At 37.9% G+C, this 21,015-nt stretch overlaps 1 protein-coding gene across 2 annotated transcripts in view; it reads left to right on the forward strand.

Annotated features, from left to right (window-relative positions):
• Positions 1 to 21,015, forward strand: part of SLC4A10 (solute carrier family 4 member 10) — a 129,715-nt gene that overhangs the window by 61,930 nt on the left and 46,770 nt on the right. For both annotated transcript variants that reach the window (XM_074145996.1, XM_074145997.1), the window contains exon 6: positions 11,910 to 12,098. In XM_074145996.1, the coding sequence (XP_074002097.1) occupies positions 11,910 to 12,098 (189 nt within the window). The remainder of the gene's footprint in view (positions 1 to 11,909; positions 12,099 to 21,015) is intronic.

Here is a 21,015-nt window from a genome sequence, read left to right on the forward strand (position 1 = left end):
TGTTTCCAGGGAAGATGCATCTACCATCTGTCTGGGCAACCAGCACCAGCATTTCACCACCCTCATTGTAAAAAATTTCTTCCTGATATCTAGTCTAAATCTTCCCTCTTTTAGTTTATATATTATACAGTGTATTGCTATTTTATACAAATATCATATTAGATGTATGGTATTCTCCATACTGCAAACTTTGCTTGTACATCTAACATGATGCAACAGACATAAAATGGGAAAAGAGCACATGCACAGAGTAATGGTGCCTGAGAGGTTGTTGGGGCCTTTTTGTTGCCTTGTCACTGACGCAAAGTGGTGCGTTAACAGAAAATGTAAAATACACACATAATTAGGTAAAGGTATAAAGGACAGAAAAAGAACATTTTTTTTAACACTCAAGATTATCAAGAAAACTCCTCTATGAGTGATATGTAAGTTTATGTAAGGGCCAGATAAAATTTATTTTAGTTATTTACATTATCAGGTAAAGGAGACACTGTTCAGTGGGCTATATTTAACAGTGGAATTAAAATTGGTGCAGCTAGTGGTAGCTGCTTTTTGCATTTACCTTTCCTAAATTGTTTATGTCAAACTGATGCAAGATGTTATTAATCCAAATCTGCAGAAACTTGCGTGGGTTTCTACTGTGTGCTGAGATCTGATTCTCCCATGAATCATGGTCTGAATCATAGCTTCAGAATTTGTCTTGATAATGATAGAAGATAAACATGAAGAATAAAAAGCAGCTGATTTGAAAGAACAAAGGTATTTATCAGTATGCTGCTTTATTATTTATTTAATTAAAAATAAAATCATGGAGTACTTAGATCAGCTGCTTGATGTGCCTTTATTGCTTTTTTTGCTTAAATTGTACTCGAGGATTTTGAAGCTTGAGCTTTACATTTTTAATTCAAAAGTCACTCAACTTCTTTTGTAGTTGACTGGGAGATCTCTTCCAGAATTGTTTTTATTTAAGTAGGTAAAAAAGTAAGAACTAACACAATAAAAATGACTTCAGAAAACTTCCTCTTTTTTTCTGATTTTGGAAGTGAGACCACAATGAATTAATTTATATAATCTCTTAGTCCTTCATTAGTTGTAGTCATTTGGTTTGTTTGTTTAGTTAACGTGTCCAAGAATTCCAGATAATTTTGTTTTGAAACTTATGACAGATGTACATTGTCCTTCAGTAGAGAATTTGATGAGTTACTGCAATGCTATTTTGAATCAGTCCTGCTTCTGGGATATCTTGATTTGTGGATTAGCAAAACTTGTTTCTTCTGAGATGAGGCTTTAGGATGACTTTCATGGATTGTCATGCACCTTTTTCACTTTAAAAGTGCCCGTTGTTGTGGCAGATGTGGGTGTATTTTATTTGTTGTTTTTTCTGTTCGACCTGGTAGGCATCTCTTTCTGATAAGGTGATCTGACATGTGATAAAGTTTGCTTGGGTCTTGCTATGTCTTTCAGAGAGGATTATTTTTTCCCCCTTTGCACATTCAATAAGCAATGATGTAATTTTCTTTTATTTTTTAAGACAACTTTGCAGCAGGTTCTTCTGGCAAGTGAGTCATTCTGCAAATTACCCACCTTATGTGTCAGTTTTCTTTGAAGAGATTTTTTTTCTCCTATAAAGTTGCTATTCCATTTGCTTTCCTTTATTATTATTATTTGTGTTGTAGTAATGTTGTTTATGTCTTCATCGATCAAGTTCCTTTGTAATTTGGTACTCTAATACTACACGTATAATTCCTGCTGTCCAGTGCCTACAAAATGTTACAAAGAGCGTGGCACACATTAGGCAGCGCTGGGAGGAGGAAAGACTTTAGTAGTGGTGACAAGCACACCACCAAGACGTGTGCTAGGTTTATAAGGAATTTGTTATTTCCAAATAATATGACAGGCTGCTCCTTTTCCATATAAACGACTGCTGGACCTGACTACTAGACAGAACTTGTATCTCTCTGGAAATCCTTTTTTGTCTGTTCTGCTCAGTTGCTATTCACTGTCAGTAGTTATGACCCTACTTACCGCGTGCTATACAATGCAAACATTGTAACAGGCAACTCGGGAGGAGTACAGAGATTGTGTGGGACAGGCAACTCGGGAGGAGTATAGAGATTGTGGGGACAGGCAACTCGGGAGGAGTACAGATATTGTGTGGGACAGGCAACTCGGGAGGAGTACAGAGATTGTGTTAGGTCATACAGAGAAAAAATCAGGAAGGCAAAAGCCCAGCTAGAACTCAACCTGGCCATTAATATAAGGGACAACAAAAAAAGTTTCTATAAATACATCAACAAAAAGAGAGTGACAGAGAATGTCCATCCCTTACTGGATGCGGGGGGAAACCTTGCAACCAAGGACGAGGAGAAGGCTGAGATACTTAATGCCTTCTTTACCTCTGTCTTTAATAGTCAGACCAGCTACCCCCAGGGAGTTCAGCTTCTTGGGCTGGAAGATAAGAATCGAGAACAGAACAACTCCCCTGTAATCCATGAGGAAGTAGTTAATGATTTGCTTATGCACCTGGACACGCATAAGTCTATGGGGCCGGATGGCATTCAACCAAAGGTTCTCAGGGAGCTGGCAGGAGAGCTCACCAAGCCTCTCTCCATTATCTATCAACAATCCTGGTCAACAGGAGAGGTGCCAGATGACTGGAGGGTGGCCAATGTGACGCCCATCTACAAGAAGGGCCGGAAGGAGGATCCTGGAAACTACAGGCCTGTCAGCCTGACCTCGGTACCAGGAAAGATCATGGAGAGGATCATCCTGAGTGAGCTCTCAAGGCACGTGCAGGGCAGCCAAGGGATCAGGGCCAGCCAGCATGGGTTTATGAGAGGGAGGTCCTGCCTGACCAACTTGATCTCTTTCTATGACCATGTGACCCGCTTTCTCGATGAGGGGAAGGCTGTGGATGTTGTCTACCTGGACTTTGGTAAGGCCTTTGACACCGTCCCTCACGGCATTCTCCTGGAGAAACTGGAGAATCATGGCATAGACAAGTGTACCCTCCGCTGGATAAAAAACTGGCTGGATGGCCGTGCTCAGCGAGTTGTGATTAATGGAGCAAAATCTGGTTGGCGGCCGGTCATCAGTGGTGTCCCTCAGGGCTCAGTTTTGGGGCCAGTCTTGTTCAATATCTTCATTGATGATCTAGATAAGGGGATTGAGTGCACCCTCAGTAAGTTTGCGGATGACACCAAGCTAGGTGGGAGTGTTGATCTGCTTGAGGGTCGGCAGGCTCTACAGAGGGACCTGGACAGGTTGGACCAATGGGCCAAGGCCAATGGGATGAGGTTTAATAAGGCCAAGTGCCGGGTTCTGCATTTCGGCCACAACAACCCCAAGCAACGCTACAGGCTTGGGGAAGAGTGGCTGGAAAGCTGCCCGGCAGAAAAGGACCTGGGAGTGTTAGTGGACAGCCGGCTAAACATGAGCCAGCAGTGTGCCCAGGCAGCCAAGAAGGCCAACGGCATCCTGGCCTGTATCAGGAATAGCGTGGCCAGCAGGAGCAGGGAAGTCATCGTGCCTCTGTACTCGGCACTGGTGAGGCCTCACCTCGAGTACTGTGTTCAGTTTTGGGCCCCTCACTACAGGAAAGACATTGAAGTGCTGGAGCGTGTCCAGAGGAGAGCCACCAAGCTGGTGAGGGGTCTGGAGAACAAGTCCTATGAGGAGAGGCTGAGGGAACTGGGCATGTTTAGTTTGGAGAAGCGGAGGCTGAGGGGAGACCTCATAGCCCTCTACAACTACCTGAAAGGAAACTGTAGAGAGGCGGGGGTTGGCCTCTTCTCCCAAGGGAATAACGACAGGACCAGAGGAAATGGTATGAAGCTGCGGCAAGGGAGGTTTAGATTAGATATTAGGAAGAATTACTTTACTGAGAGAGTGGTCAAGCACTGGAACAGCCTGCCCAGGGAGGTGGTGGAGTCACCATCCCTGGAGGTATTTAAGAAACGTGTAGACGTGGCTCTTCAGGGCATGCTCTAGTGCCCGGGATTGTTGGTTTGTGGTGGGGTGTTGTGTGTGGGGTTTAGTTGATGGATGCTGCTTTTTTTTTTTTTTTTTTTTTGGGGGGGGTATTGTTGTTTGTTTGGTTTTGTGTTGTGTTTTTTTGTTTGTTTGTGTGTTTTTGGTTTTTTTTTTTTTTTTAATGTGGTTGGACTCGATGATCTCAAAGGTCCCTTCCAACCACTAAGATTCTGTGATTCTGTGATTCTGTGATTGTTTTCACCCTGGAGTTGGTATGTATTCCAGTTGTATCTGACAGTCCTGACACTTTAGAATTTAAAGAAATGGTTGCTTGCGCCTGTTGGCTTCATTTTTTTTCAACATTTAACTCTACTTATTTTGCTTGGTAGCCGTTCTCATGCTAGGCTAGTCCAGTGATCCTGGTGGTCACGTTTGGTTGTTCTTTTCAATGCCACTGTATATACCACATATAGGAGAATTTGCAAAAATAGATTGTCTCCTGTGGTCTTAAGTGGTGCTCCTAAATTCACTTCTGATTCATAGTTATTATTATGGGTTTTGGTTTTTAATGCAATCTGTTGATAATTTTACTGCATTACTGTAGCGCATCATATCTTTTGAGAAGAAATAAACTAATTGTGCACATGTACTTCCTTTGTACGTGCCTTAATGCTTTGTTGGGGAGAAGTGGGTGTTGTGTATTTGTTGGTAATGTCTTGCTATCTGGGCTATTCCAATATCAAATTATATTTCTGTAAATGCAGTGCCAGTCTTTGTGGCCTTGAAAGAGGTGTACTTAATCTTTGTTTCTAAATTGAGACAAAGAATTCCAATTTGTTTCAGTCAAGGCTTTTAATCTATAAACACTTATTCACTAAGGCATTAAACTCTCAGCACTTAGTCCTTGAAAATGTCTTTTATTAAAGTCTATGTTTTAAGACCTTAACGGGCTTGTAGTAAAATCTACCGATGAAAAACATCTTTTATACTGTTTGCATGGCTTTCAGAACATTTTGTTTTTCATCTCTGGAAACTCTGATAGTTCTGCGTAAAAATATTTTGGCACTAGCGATGCAATGAGAATTTTTAAATCATCCTGTCTTCCAGCATGTCCATTCTTTATTCGCTTCTTTTTCATTCCAACTCTGTCTTATTAAAAAATGACTTGATCGACAAGACTGTACATTTCTTTGGACAGGCACCCAATTTTCTTTATTGATAAGGAGCTTATTCATACTTATGAAGTTGAATTTACAGACAATCTCTTATTATAATAAAGACTTCTGAGATGAATTTCCAGCATTGTCATCATGCAGCGAAATGTCATGTTCATTCCTGAAGTTTCTCAAATTATTCTTAAATTTTTTAAGATGAATTTTATTTTTCCCTTTAAATTCCTCTGCTGAACTTCGTCCTGTTTAAAAATGCATTTTTATTAAACATATTTTAGGATTTTTTATTAGTGTTTTTAATATGTGACATTCTTTGCAGTGGCTTCTATATCAGTATGCTAGCACTCCATGCACAAGGAATTCCTTTGAACATTTGATGTAGTAATATTTTATCGATCACTTCTGTATAGAACATATGCTAAAAGGAAGTCTGAAAAATCTATGTAATCAAAACAATTTATTTTGGAACTTGTCTCTTGAGGAGGTATTTGCCAGAATCTGGCTGCACCATTAGAGAGCAGCTTCACTGTGTTGTTCAAGTTGGCAGATGAAAATGTTCTCTTTTGATATTTTCATTTAGTTCCTTTGAAACCATGTAGATTCTCAGATTACCATCTGGTTTTTTGATTGTAACCACTGAATGAACCCCAAAGGTTCTTCTACTTAACATATGATGCCATTTTCTGTCGTTTGGTTCAAAAACTGTTCGGTCCAGCTTTTAATGGCAATACTTTCTTTACAACATGAATCACAGATCTCGTATTTTCTTGTAGTTGTGCAGAGTGTACTGTGAACAAATGTCCAACCTTGTCAAATACAAACTGTGGTCCCAGCGTTACACAGTGGTGCTTTGGTGAATTGCACGTTTGAAATATTAGATAGTCCCATTTATTTTAAATAGCTTAAATGTAATAATGGTTTATTTTTTAAATTCAATTTTAAATATTCCCATGCTTTCCAATCCAGAGATCTGACTGTTTTTTTCCCAAGCAGTCTTTCCTGTGTTCTTCACAATCAAATTTTCAATCTGTGTAACAGCTTAATCTTGTGATTGAGGTCACTGGACTCTGTGCTCAAAAACTCAGGGCATTACATCCCAAGTGTGCAATTTTATTGATTTCGGTGATATCATGTTAAGCTTTCAATCTGAACAAGTTGTCTTTTGCCTTTGTTTCCTGTAAGCTATATTACTCCATAATAATGATATATTTAAACTGGCTCCAGCTTATATTTTATTTCACAGGAGCCTTTTGTTTCAGCTGCGACACTCTGGTTGTGTTATGTTTCTGACAGTGTTTTTTATGGTAAATTTAACTTTTATTGCAAACACTGTGACAAAGCACGGGATTGCCTGTGAGCAATCTGCTTCTCTGTTTGACCCCACACCTGTCTTTTGTTCAGCTTTTGCCTTCTCACTTACCCAGGTTTTTATATTTGTTTGCTATATTTACAGCTTACCATGTGGTGATTACCTCTACAGAGAAACCTTTATTAGGTTTTGTTCTTTTGTCTGTGGATAAATTGTAAATCTACCAGCTTCTAAGTAGCATGGCATTTTTTTTGTTTTGTATTTTCCCACGTTAACCACAAATCCGGGAATCTTTGTAGATTGTACAAGTCAATCTGAGCTTTCATTTTGTGTGTAGAGACAGAACCAATTTCACTCATGGCTCTTGTTTTGTATAGGGATGCAAAATATATTGTTTTATGAGGTCTCCATTGTTCTGTTGGTAGCATCCACAGTGGCGTGTTAGCATAGCTCTGACTTACAACTGTGCTTGCTCTCTGAGCTGCAAGCAAGGAATTTTAGCCTCAACTCTACTATTTACAGTTTTGTGAAATACTTGCTCTTGTTTTTCAGTAAATTGCTTAAAAAAACAGACTTTTTTCACTCTCTGTCTTTCTTTTTCAAGTAATTCAGCTGAGATGTTGAACAAAGTAATTTCAGGTAGAGCTGGAAATAGAATCTGTCTCTCAGTGTGCTGGAATACTCTGCGTCCTTGGATGAGTGGGCTAAATCCGCTGGCTTAGATAGCTTATTTATAATCGCTGTTGTAAACACTGTAAACACGTCTTGGTTCACAAGTGCAGCCCAAGAATCCTAATTGTTAGTTTTCTATTGCTCCTAGTGCCTAACTCACTAGGGAACTGTATATTTGGATTCCTATTAGAGACAGGGTGAGATGAAGGACAGCATTTCAACTGAATGTCTTCCATAAAACACTGCTTTAGGGTTGCTTGTGTTTTCTTCGCCCCTGTCTTTAAGGGAAAGAAAACAATCACAAACCAACAAACCTTGGCTTTTAAATTAGGTATTGTAGGCAGCTAACACTGAAATCATGACACACACAAAAGCCTGTGTGTTCTATTTTTTATCATGAATCTCTCATTTTGTCCTGCAATGGCATAGTTATAAAATTTGGAAGATTGAGAGGTGTAAATACCAGCAACTTTGCTAGAATATACTGAGTTCAGTTTCTTCTGTTGTAAACTGTTAGTGCCAATCTATATAATGAGAATATGAGCCCAGCAATTCAAGACTTATATTTCTTCTGGTACACAGCTTAAAAAAAGAGAAAAGAAAGGAAAAAGCATTCTGGATCTTGTTTCTTTACTCACCACTGCAAAAGTCAGGCCCAGTTCAGCCTGTTTATCTGTCAGTAATCTCTTTTCAGACATCACAGGTATTTTGGTGCAAATACAGTATACTTTCTATACATTTATTCTGTGTTTCACCTGGGAGTTTCATGTAGTATTCTATGTGAGGTGAGGGGCACACTGTGAACCTGGAACAATGGGGAACAAGCTGTGGCCACGCTTGACTGTCTCCTTATTGCTCGTTTGCTTGGACCTGGGATGGCTCCAGAAGGATCTGGCCACATGTCTCTGTACGAAAGCTGCAGTGTGTAATAGATGTCTCCAGAGAGAGTGGAAGCATCCAACCTGCTTTTGCATCCTTGCTGACCCTAGAGGTGGGACAGATGCATTTGAACTCGTTTGAAGTGTCTGCGTCCTGATGTTCTTAATTCACAGCCTGGGTAAATTCTTCACAGGTGTTGAGGAGTTAATTTGAGTTACTAGAATAGCTTGTTTAAGTATTCGCATAGCTCACATTTACTCACAAAATCAATTTTATGTAAATGATGCATTGTAACTGAGTCTGAATGGAGAAAATATTCTTGAAATTATACGAAAACCCAAGTTCCTTTCAATCTTTTTAAACAACCAGGGCAGGAAGAATGTCTGTCTTTAACAGCTTGAAAAAATCATTTCATGGTTCCAGTATGAATCAAGATTCCTTGCTGAAGAAACATCCTACTTCAGTGTTCCTGATGTCAGCAGAAATGGTATGGTATGAGCATTTAACAGGATGGGTAACACTAAGCTGGTGGATATTCCACACATTGCATCTTGCTGAAAGCTCTATATGGTTGGGAAGCATCCTTGAAAAATCAAATGGTAAGCCGTGTCTCTGGCTAGAAGGGGCCTCTGCAGAATTTAAAAGGTTATTCAAGAGGAAAATTCTTTAAAACAAACAAAAATATCCCCAAGCCTTTGTTGCTGAGTGTAGAAACTCTGGAGAGTCTCTGTTGTTGCACAGGAATATAGCTGAGAATACAGTGCTGTGAAGTTTCAGGTCTGTATTCTTTACTCAGTTTTGTCGTTTGGAGAAATGGCCATGCACTCTAGATATAAAAGTGAAAAGCAGGGCTTTGAAAAGTAGGTGCATCTTCGACTGGTGGAAGCATTAGGATCTTGTCACAGGATTAAGGAAATAGAGTCTGTTTTGAAAATGAGATGTTTAAAATGCCATTTTCCCTTGGACTTTAACCACGTTGCTCTTGTTTTCAAGCTTATCTTTGCAATCAAGAGTGTTGTCACTGACATTGCAGAAGCTTGGGCTTTTAAAGGATGTGTTGAAAAACTTGGAAAGAAACTGAAGTGGAAACCCATAGATGCTGATGGAGACAGTCTTACTACTTACTATTCAAATCTGTTCAGGTCTTGAAAAAATGGTCAAAATACAGCAATCTTGCGGTAATTTGACTGGATTTAAATGCCTACAGCTGCTACTGCAAGTGGGTCTGTAGTAAAGGAATGACAATTGGAGGGGAGAATCAAGGCGAGAAAACACGTCTTCACTGTCCAAATCTGAGTGCATCTGCCCTTTTTACATGTGGTAAAGGTGCTACAGTAAAGAGGAAGTTGTTGTAAAAAAAGAAAACTAAAGGTAAGCCACTTTCTTCTCAGTTTGGCAGGAAATAAAAATTGTTAGTCACCACACTGGCACTAACTCCATGGCTTGTGTTGACTGTTAATGAGTCTAGCAGAACATCTAGGCAAGGAAGAGCATAGGGATATGGCTTCCTTTTTCCTGGCATTTTCTCTTCCATGTGAATCATCTTAAATATTGACATCATCCTCAGCAGTTAATATATTTTAATATTGGATATGAAAAATACTGTAATTCCAGGAATGACATCATACAAGTGGAGTTCCACTGATCTGTAAGCAAAGTGATGATCACAACCCTAAATTTGCCTGTTCTAGAGGAGTCCTTTTTTTCAGCTCTTCCTTTTGATATCTGTCTTAGAGCAACTCAAACAAGGCAATCCTTGTTTTTGCATTTTCTACAAATTGTCATTTTGTCAGGAGAATTAAAAAGGAGCAGGGAGAGGATCATTTCAGTTGTGCTTTAGCACAGATGCCCTAAGTTATTTTTTTATTATACATTTTTTTCCTCTGAAGATCCCCTGTCATGTTCTTTCTCCCAGAAAGTACTGGCCTGTTTCAGGAACTATGACATGGAAATTCATGTACTAAGGCTATCTGAAGGGAAGATAGTCTTACCCTCAGGGCAGAGGCAGTTCCTCAAAAGGCAGTAGAGTTGAGCAGGAAAATTAATGTGTTTCTTGTAGCTGGAGCTTTCTTTCCATTTTCTCATGGGTTGCTAATTCTTGGCTCCTTCTGAAAAAATTCTACTAAAGACTTTCTCTTGAACTTGTGTTACCTTCTCCATTGTCTTTCTGTCACTCATCTTGCTACTATGCCTCTCTGTCTCTTCTGTGGGAGTCTAGAGTAATAGAAAAACTGTGTTTGTCTAGACTGGGAATGCACTCACCTGGTGGTGTTTGAGTTAACCCTGGAGATAAAAGTTCCCTTCAGAGTCAGGTGAAGCACCCCGAAGACAAGTTTTATTAGTTTAGGCACACCAGCAGGCAGTATTATTCTTTGGTGTGAGCCACTTGGTCAACACCATTGTTAATACTGCACAGAATGTAACTGCTGGGGAGGGTCAAAGGCAACGTTGAAAACCCCTGCATCGCTCTTCATTGCAAGATGTGGATACATCTCATGTTTGCATCTGTTGGCGGTTGCATTTTTCTGTGGACCTGGCCTTGTCTTTTTGTGTGTGTTTCATCATAGAGATGTAAATTTGTTGGTAGCCTTGTCATAGTAACTGAAACATGTAGGTAATTTATTGTTCAGCTCTTAAAGCAGCTATATATGGGATGCATAGGCTTGTTATGTGGATATTGATAATTTTAGAAAAACTGTTGTGGTTTTTAAATGAATATGCAGTGCATAGTTGACTGTTAGCAATTAAACTCTGCTTTTAACCAGCATAATTATTTAATGCCTTTTATTATCTCTCTTCTTTTCTCTTGCTCTTGGGAATTATCAAAGCCCTGATAAATTATGTCTCTACTATGATGCATCTGGTTTTTATTTTTTCTGCTGTGCTTGCTTTTCCAGTGAGTTTACTGGTAGATATGAACCTGACTCCAGCACAGAATCATGAGCTGTCTGAATTTTCAGTACAAGGAGTTTTTGACTCAGATGACTATATCACTACTTTTGTGCAGTACAGTTTCTTCCAATGGATATTCATGGACAGTGTGTACTTAAATGCTGTTTTACTTGCTTTCGTACCGAATTTCTTTTTTCCTTTCTTTTTCTGTTAAGCTTTATTACTGTTACTAGCAGGATTTCCCAAAACAATAATTAAAAAAAATCCCACAAAATTCTCAATAGTTCTTTCCCATTTGAAATACATAATGTACATATTTACAAATTTTTTTGAATATGAATATGTAAGAATATTTTCTGCCAGTGGACTGCAAAAATGGTTGTAATTTCTTAGCAGGGGGATCAGATTCACTCAAACCTCCATGTAATGATTCTCTTGCAGGAACATGTATATCGAGCAGTAGAATTAAGATCCTATTAAGTATTTGCATATAACACAGCGGTATTTCCTGTATTGTCTTATCTGAAATTTCTTTATATTGTACTGAAAGTATTGTAATTATAGTTGTAAGACAAAGTGCTAAACTGCCATCTCCTGTGGTAAGTATAAAGGGAATAAAAAAGGTATTTCCTCACAGCATTCCAGTCCTTTGTAGCAAATAGGGCAGGGGTTATTTGGAAACAAAGACACATTATACACATCATAATCTTGGGTTTAAATGCATTATGTATGGGATTGCTTAGGGACTGATTTCAAAGTTACATAGGTGACCTTAATTTGGGAACTGCATATCTTTTGAGGGATTGCTTTTTTACATTAATAGCATACTTTTTAATTTTTTTTTCCGCAGAGTGAAACGCTTCTAGATAAAACTTACCATTTAGTTCTGTTGTGTTAAAGGAACTGATACCTTTCATTTGTAATCCTGTAGGGTACTAATTCTTATGATTGCAGTTTAAAAATAAACATTTCCTCTTTCTTCTCTTTCATTATGTTTATGTATATACTTTCAGATATGATTCTGGACCAGCAGGTGAGTTCTGGGCAGCTCAGTGAGGATGTTCGTCAGAGAGTGCATGAGGCATTACTGAAACAGCATCACCATCAAAACCAGAAGAAGCTGAGCAACAGGATCCCAATTGTGAGATCCTTTGCTGATATTGGAAAGAAGCAGTCTGAGCCCCATTCCATGGATAAAAATGGTAATGGATTGCTTTATTTTGCATTTTGAGCTTTCAATAACATGTGCCTGTTCAGTATCGCATGTGTTTTGTACCCACAGCTTGAACTCAGCATGATTCTGCTCTGAAAACCTACCGTGCTACTTTTTACATGAGAGTGATTCCTCTTATGCATTCAGTAACACACCCGTTTAAATTTGGAATTCAGGTATCTAAAATCTATGAAATCTAAATTTGAAATTTAGGTATCTGGCACAATTCAGGGCTATGCAGAATTATGCAAGGGAACTAGTTCAGATGTTGGAAGCAGGCTAGATGTGTTAGTGTGCCATTCTGTCTTGGGTAATTGGTGTGGCTCATTATCCCCGGTGCAGAACAGCTCAAGTACACTTGTGGTGCTTTAGGCACTCTGTGCCATCCTTCAGACTGAGCTCGACCATCTTTGCACAGTGTTGCTCTGAACTGTGGGCGTGCTCCATTAGTGCCAGAAATGTGATTTGACTATTTTTGACTTCTGTTGACTATCCGGGGCTGACTTAGTTTCTAAGTCTATGACAGTGTATGTGTTAGCTAGCGTTTAACTGATGCTTCAGATTTCATAGTTCAGTTTGAAGGGCTGGAAAATGAGAAAAACATTTTCAAGGTGACACTGTTGGAAAGGTGCTGCAAGAATTGTGTCTTGTTCTTTCAGAAAATCACATTTCGGAAAATCACGTTCATGAAAATGAGAGAGCACATTTGCAGAGTGGTTCTACACTAAAATATTGGCTTAACTCCTTTCTTGCTTTTACAGAAGACTTTATAAGCTGTACTGTTGTTATAGGTTAATCATAATGAAAGATCATTTCTTATTACCCCTTATTTACATAAACACAGGCCTGTGTTACGAAAATTGTAGCCAAATTTTGCAAATATTTACAATTAATTCACAAAAATGATACGTTGCACAATTACTGAGCCTCTGTATCTAGTACCATCACAACACCTACAACATTTTTGTCTGAACACCATTGGACTATAGGGACTCTTATTTCAGAAATCACCTTAGCTTTAGTGAAATCTCAGTCCCTTCTGCTGTTCTCTCTGGTTCAGGGCCCTGCTGAGCTCCCCTGTCACCCTGGGAAGTGGGGAGTGAATAAACAGCAGTAGTGCTGGGAAGGTGCAGGGTGCAAGAGGCAGCTTTGTGCTGGGAGGCATAGGGCAGGAGGGGAAAGAGTAGTGATGGGGCTGTTGGTATAAAGATTAACTTTGGTTTCAAGGAAGGACCTTTTGTTTCAATCATTGCCATATAAAGTCTTAATAGGTACTTCTAAATCTAGCCAATTCCATGGGGAAGACTCTCAGACCTAAAAAGCAACATATAATTTCATCTGAAGAGGATATTAAATAGAAACATATTAATTATGCTGAAATATCATTTTAAGAGTAAGGAAAAATAATATTTATTAAGATATGTGTGATTATAGGTTTGGATGCACAAGAGTAGAAGTAAGTAGAATGATTGTCCATCCTTCGTAAGGCAACTTTCCTGTTGATTTGTGCAACTCTTGCTGATGACTTTAAACAAATATGCAGGAGATACTTAAGAAAATTAATACTATAATGTTCCTATTCATCAGTTTCCACAGGACACAAAATAGCAGCTTGCATTCCATAAGCTTTTTGCACTAGATTTTATATAACAAATAAGCAGGAGGCCTCCTTAAAAAGACCCCTCAGGGCAAGCTGTGAAAGTATCCTAAGTGCAATTTCAGTAACTTTCTGTGTCTGTTCGTGGAACTGATGCAGTAATTCACTCCAGAAGCATCTCACTTTTGCCTAAGTTTCTTCTGGGAACCTTCATATGTCTATCTAATTCCCCTCTAAAATAGATTGTGATCAGGACAGCATGTCAGTTCATATTAAACACTCTAATTATATGTACTCAGTGGTTAAATGATTCTGCAAGTAGGGAGAGACATATCCTTATAGGTTCTCATTTTTCTGTACTTATTTTGCAAGATTACTGAATTCCAGTTCACGTGCTCATGTAAAGATACTTTAGAACACTCCAACCCTGGTTAAAAAAATCACTTCATCACTTTCAATATGCTAATTTAAGTTAAATACACCATAAAGAATACAAATCTAAATAATTTTAGGAACATTTATACAAAGGTAAATCAGCTTTTTATCTAAATTATAGTAAAGAGTTCCAAACCCAGTCTTTTTGGACACAGGTGTCTTTTATTCAGTTCGAAGCATTGCTTTTCTACTTGCGTCATTTAAGTGCTAATGTGTATTTGGCAGTCTTCTTCTGCACTGACCTCTTCAAAATAGATGATGGCCCTGTGATAAAGCCTAGAGGGGTCAGTTAATTTTAAGTTTCTCTCTTACCATCCATTACCCTGTTATGTTAAAAAGTCTGAATCTTATTTTATTGCATGAATTGGACTAAAATTAGTATTAGCTTTAGGAGAGGACAATTCAGTCTACATTTTTGGGTTTAAAAGGAATCACATTTTTTTCCCTTTTCAAGACAACAGTAAATAAGCAGCTCATGGGCTTGAGTAGCAACTATTGCCCTAATACTCCAGGATTAAAGGAGTGAGGAAAGAGATGATTCTGGAGACCTGCCTAATTTCAGGTACACCAACTGCTACCTCTTCCGGCTTACTCTCTTAGGTATTTCTTTACTCTGGATAACTTGCCATGGTATGTGGTATGTAAATTATGCAGGAATCTACACTGAAGTGCTCAGTTTTCAGGAACTCTACTGTCCTTAGAAGCTTGACCAGAGGTAGCAGGAAGGTTTCTGATAATTTTCTTCTGCTGTTGCCTCATGACCCAAATGCTAGAGTTCAGCTACAGTGTTATGCTCACTGCAGCTGTATATTTCTTTTTAGATTGCCATGGAGCATCTGTACAAGCTTCTCATAATAATATAAAACCGAGTTGTTAAAATACAACTTTGGATCAGATGAAAGCAAAACATGTCTAAAAGAAAGCAAAATTAAAGGATATAAACACCTTAGCCAAGAGTGTGCTATGAAACACATCTTTATTTCCTGAGGACAAATGTATTGTAAAATCCAATCAAGGCATCATTTTAGTCTGCTTATTCTCATTACTGCACAAACATTGTGTAGAATGTATGAACGTAAAATGTTCCTTATATTGCCAACAGGAGCAGTATTGTTCTCTCTCTTTAATACAAAAAATGCATTAAAATAGTAAAATATTTTATTATTGCTTTTACTTTCTGGATGAGAAACTTAATTCCTGGGAGACTGCAGGAAGAAAAACAGACCATCTCAGGTACTGCTGATGAGCCTACAGCTCAGTTCACCACTATCAGAGATGAGAGTTTGCAGAAACAACAAGTTTAGCTTTAGAAGAGCCACTTATTTGTCCCTGTTGAAATGAGGCAGGGGAACTTCAACACTTTTTCTGTACAAAAGGTAAATTCTCAGTTTGGTTAGATTTGGTTTTAGAGTAGACAGTTTAACTGATAACAATCCTTAGCAGTCTGTCCATCAGTCCCTGCCATCTGGGTTGCGTGGCGCAGCTGAGGGTGCAAAACCCCTTCTTTGTTCAAGTTCTTGCCTGTGCTAGCTTATCAATGTATCAATTTCCAGGTATTCAGGAGTGAAGTCTGAAAATGAAGGCATAAACATAAATTCAATATATGGTGGTGCTGCTGACAGACCACTGTGATATCTTTGCTAGGAGATAGTTGTACATATGTTCTCCTTCCATTTTTTCTTTGTTTAAAAGTCTGTCAGACCATCTAATTACATTGCTTTGTATTTAGTAGTATTATCTTTTGTTTACAATGGCTTTTCTTCACATCCTCTGGAGGGCTAAGATGTCAGGGTGCTATGGATTTACCATGCATTTTTAATGCTGCCATGCTGTGTTTAACTTTCACTTTTCATTAAGCATCAAAACTGTGAGAATTAAAAGCCTGCTTTTGATGTTCCAATAAAAAACGACAGTCAAATTTGGCATAAGAGTAGGAAAAATGATTTATTTTTTTTTTTTAAAGTCTATTTTGACACCAGATACCCGAAATAGAGGACAGCAAGTAATTTTAGCATAAATACTGTAAAACGCAGGTAAAAATATGAATCTTTGTCATGAGCAAGTCATTTTAGAAAGTTCGGTTTGTAAAGCAGTTTCACTTGTTTTCATTGAGCTCAGTAGGTTTTTCACTCTGGTATCTGAGAGCTGTGTCTGTAAATTCCTATGACATGGTCTAAAAAGCCAAAGACAATTGCAAATATATAGCACCTTTCTATTGTTAGGGGAATGCTAAAATAATGTCATAAGCCTCTGCCCTTTTATAAAGGGTTCTGCAGTTCAGAATTTTAAGTGTGCGTGGCATAGAAAAGTAGCTGGTTTGACAAAAATGTGGTTAGGAAAAGAAGTTTTCATCATGTAAACATTTTAGTTTTTTTGACTGGCTATTTTACTTTTAGTCTAGACTCCAGATTGTGTATGTGTATATATATATGAGATCTGACAGACCTTTTACTGATTGAAGTTGAAGAGGAAAGAACTAGGGGAGAGGAGCATGGCAGGATAAGTGTTTTGTAAATTGTATTACCATGCACCTTGCTGAAGGGTCCTTATCCATAATAACACGATCTCGTGCCTGTTTTCTGTTCCATACGTATGTAATTTCTAACTGCTTCTTCTCCCTTGATGTCAGAACAGACACGTTATTAGTTTAAAAATTGCATTATGCCACACCATGATGAATGATTTTGGGAAATTCTGAAATTCAAAGCAGAGGTGTATCGATATGCCAAACAGCTTGAAGGAAGCAAGTTAAATTGAGGATCTTCAGAATTAACAGCATGAGATGCTGGAGCAGTTCATTTTGGTGTATTCTTTTCTAAGCCCTTTTCCAGTTATTTCAGTTAGCGTGATGGGCTGGTTTGGACTTCTTCATTGTTTTATGGCAGTATGAGCACATGCGGAGGCGTTTAAGACTATGCTTGGCTATTTAATTTAGGACAGTGTGCTTTAGTATCCCAGTAAGTCTAAATTACCAGTTATGTGATGGTGTTTGTTACTTTCCTCAGTTTCCTAATCTCTCCTAGACATCATTTCAAGCATTTATACCATAACTCAGAGCTAGCTGACAGCATGTGAAATTCTGATGTCAGTACTACCACGTGGAGAGAGATGGACATTACTTGGAGCCATGTAAAAAGGGTAGGGATGCATTCCTAGGTATGTGACCATGTTCCTTCGTTTTTGGAAGAAATCACAAGGAATGCCATACATATACCCAAGTTTTCTGGCAGTATTGGATCTGGATCAGGTGGATTGCTCCACCTTTCCTTGAAGAGAAGGCAAACTCAAAGATAGTAAATTCTAGCTTAAATTAGCTAATGCTGTATTTTTTGTTTTATATTCTTCTCAAATGTATATTTTTTAATCAACTTGTATTATCCACAGGTTTTTATATTACTAAAATTTAACTTGAATTTACAAACATTTTCATCTGATATTTATTCTTTCTTTCTCCACATTTCCTTGTACCCATGATAAAATGTGTAATCTATATGTATAAGACTGTATCATTCATCTTTGTATTTCTTTATTTTGCTCTGTCTTTGTTGTGTCTGTCTCTAACAGGCTCATCTCATCTCTGTATCTTCCTCATCTCCTATCCTTTGGGTTCTGTAAACTCCCTGAAGGTTCAGAGGTAGTATAAATACCTATTCTTGCTTGGGCTTCAGATCATTTCAAATGTACACCCATGTCTTCATCTCAGTTTCTTGACAGCATGCAACTTCTTGCGATAGTGATTAAAAAATACCTTGGGTCTTTGTCGGCAGCTGTGGCACACTTAAGAGAAGCTTGTGTGGAATGATGTTTTGGGGGGGAAAGAAAGTGCCATTTCTTTATAAGTTCATTTTTTTACATCAATTTGTAAAACTGCAAACCATAGCATTTTAGTTAAAACTGCATGATTTCATGTGAATTATGCTTGAGATTCAGGCCTAGCATTAGAAAAACAGGTAAAGTGACTTCTTCCTCATCCTCTTAAATTATGTATCATTAGTGAGCACCAAATCTGCTTGCAGTTACACAGGTACAGTGGGAGTGATATGGTTCTCCACTGATTTAAAATGTTATGCATCAAGAGACCACACAAATTCAGCTTGCGCAGATGGTATCACTGCTCTGTTATATTAGAATTTTACCATATACTTAGGAAAACTTACTGGTTTTCAATCCTTGATTTTTGATCTGGACAGTGTATCTGCTTATATTTGGAAAATTGCTGACTAGTTGCAGTGAAAAGCCTGAAGATAACTATAGCTGGCTTGCAAATCACATTTTTTTTCTGAATGGAAAGAAATCTGTATGGTCTAGAAAAATAAGCAACTTCTTTTCTGATTCAATTTCCTTTGCTGTGTCAGTTGTATCCAGTTTGTTTCCATTAACTGTGGTTTGTATCTGAACACATTATTCTTGGTTTTTGTCATTGGCATTCTTGAGACCTCTTGGATTTTGATTAATAAATACAGTACACGTAGTTAAATGTCTTGAGCTTTAAATTTTAGGGAGTAAGAGTATGTTGCATATGACATTAATTTACTGGGATTACTGTTTTTTTTTTCATTTGGGAGGACTAATAGTCTCAAAATGCTGAGCTCTATCTGCAAATGCAAACTTCTACTAGTGTGACAAATGTGGACCTTATTTTGATGGATTTTTATTTTTAAGTGACTTGGCTTTGCATGACAGTTTTGTGTGAATTCTTGCTCTATTCAAAGCTCTGGCAATTTCACGTTACCTGAAAAAAATACTCATTTTTTATGTACACCAATTTAAAAAATAATTTTAAAAACTGTGCAGATATTGGCTTTTAAATACATAGATAAGCCTTCGCACCCATTTTAGTGTTTTATCTCTTAGGTATTAAGTTCCTTTGTAGGCAGATCGGATATTTCAATGATACCACATTGTGTATTTGTTTTATATTTTAAAATATCCAAATGTGTCTCTGATGAATTCTCAAAGAATGTAGCTCTTCAGGTGCTTCGTGTAGATGGACTACAGGGTAAATCAAGGCTTTTAAATTTTAGATTTATAAGGATTCAAAGTACTACATTGCACTCAAAAAATAAAAAACTGTATTTATCCCATACAATGTGTAAATAAACATTTTGCTTGAGAGCCCTGGAATGGAACTGGCAATGACAGGGCATGGAAGAGCTGAATAAATGGCAAGGCTGTTGCTGTTCTTATTCACTCTTATAGGGAGTTGATGGCTTGTGCCTTCACCATTCTTACTAGCCTAAACCCCACATTGCTAACTCAAAGAAGTAATAAACCACTGCAAGTGTTTTTCTCAGAGCAGTTAAAACCTGGCAAGGGTTTGGGGCTAGTTTGGATTTTTGATGTTTTGTTTTTTGTTTTTTTTTTAAATTTTGCACATAGTGATTTGAAGGCTCCCATATTATAAAGATAAAATGGGGAGAAAACTTGGATTTAGTGTACCTGTATTCCTGAGACAGTTTGGTGCAGTGGTGACTGTTGATGTTTTGGTGGAAATCAGAGAGGAAATGCTTTTTTTTTTTGTTTTGTTTTAGTCTAGGTATGATGTGACATCTCCCCTCTTCATTCACATAGCTCTTTAATTGTTTGTTGCTTCATGGGACCATCATGGTGCCAATAACCGTTTCCTTTGTTCAGAGAAAGCAATCAGTTGCTGAAATTAAAAACTGCTTGAGGATAAAGCACATGGTTGCCAATACGCTTTAGCAAACCAAGTGTTTTTAATGACTTTGGAAAACCAATGTAGCATGGTGATGCCAGTGTTCACTAGGTTGCCATCAGTATGCTTTTGGTCCTAGCCTGTTGGGGATTACTCATGTGCTTAATAGTATTCACCCCAAAGACATTTCCTTTAAGTCAACATGAAATTATACACAAAATTAAATTAATTTATGATTTTTTGTGGCTTCATAGCTCAGAAGTAGAGGAAGCTACCAAACATAAGAATAACCATGTAGTATTACAGTCCAGTTCCTAGGGAGAGGGCCACCATAGCACTACACCTACCTGCTCTCTAGTACAAAATATACAGGCATTTAACAAACTAAATGTGTATAGGAGCAAAAATGTCTCCAAAACCCAGTACTTTTTGTCTTACTTTCTGTGGAAGGGCCACAGAGACCACGTTTCAGATTTGCATATTTGCATTTTACTGTCTGTATTGTTGCATAAGAAACATGCATTCCTGCAGTGTGTTTAAGGTGCTCTTTAAAAAGCTTTCCCCATGACTATCACGTGAAAAGTGAATTTACCTGTCTTCTCTACCTTGTATTTTTGATTGTTATTCAACACAGTAAAAAAACCCTAAACTTCTTGTTTCAAGATCCAGAAAACTGTCTTAAGTTGCAGAGCTATTTAAACATCTCTTACTGCCTCAAGGTAAAACTTGTGTTCTTTCAGATTACTCCAGCATATGGGTAAATCAAAGTTTGAGGTCTTCCTTTGGCACAGAGAAAGAACATATGCTATTCTTATAAACTTCACATACTTACTGGTTGTGGCTTTTATTTCCTACTATGTATATTTTTACATATTTTTCTCCTAAAAGAAAAGTGGACCCAGTGTTTAAAAGTTAGCCTTTGGTCTGTTATGCTAGTTGCTTAGAGGCTTTCGACACCTCCAATTATGATAATAAAACTTCAGTATTTAAAACAGGTGGTCCACGCTCTGACTCCTTTGTTGGTCAATATTTTTATCTTCTTGGCAGATATCCCTGCTCTCATTTTTTTGAATTTTTGGGTCCAGAAAAAAAAAATAGATCTAAATCCCCAATTAACAACAGAAAGATAATGAACTACTATTTCTGTTGATTTCCTGTAACATCTTTATAACATAATATGTATCTTAGTATGAGCAACTCTTACAAGTATTGCCCTTT

Source organism: Numenius arquata, chromosome 3, assembly GCF_964106895.1.
Source record: "Numenius arquata chromosome 3, bNumArq3.hap1.1, whole genome shotgun sequence".
Taxonomy (NCBI): domain Eukaryota; kingdom Metazoa; phylum Chordata; class Aves; order Charadriiformes; family Scolopacidae; genus Numenius; species Numenius arquata.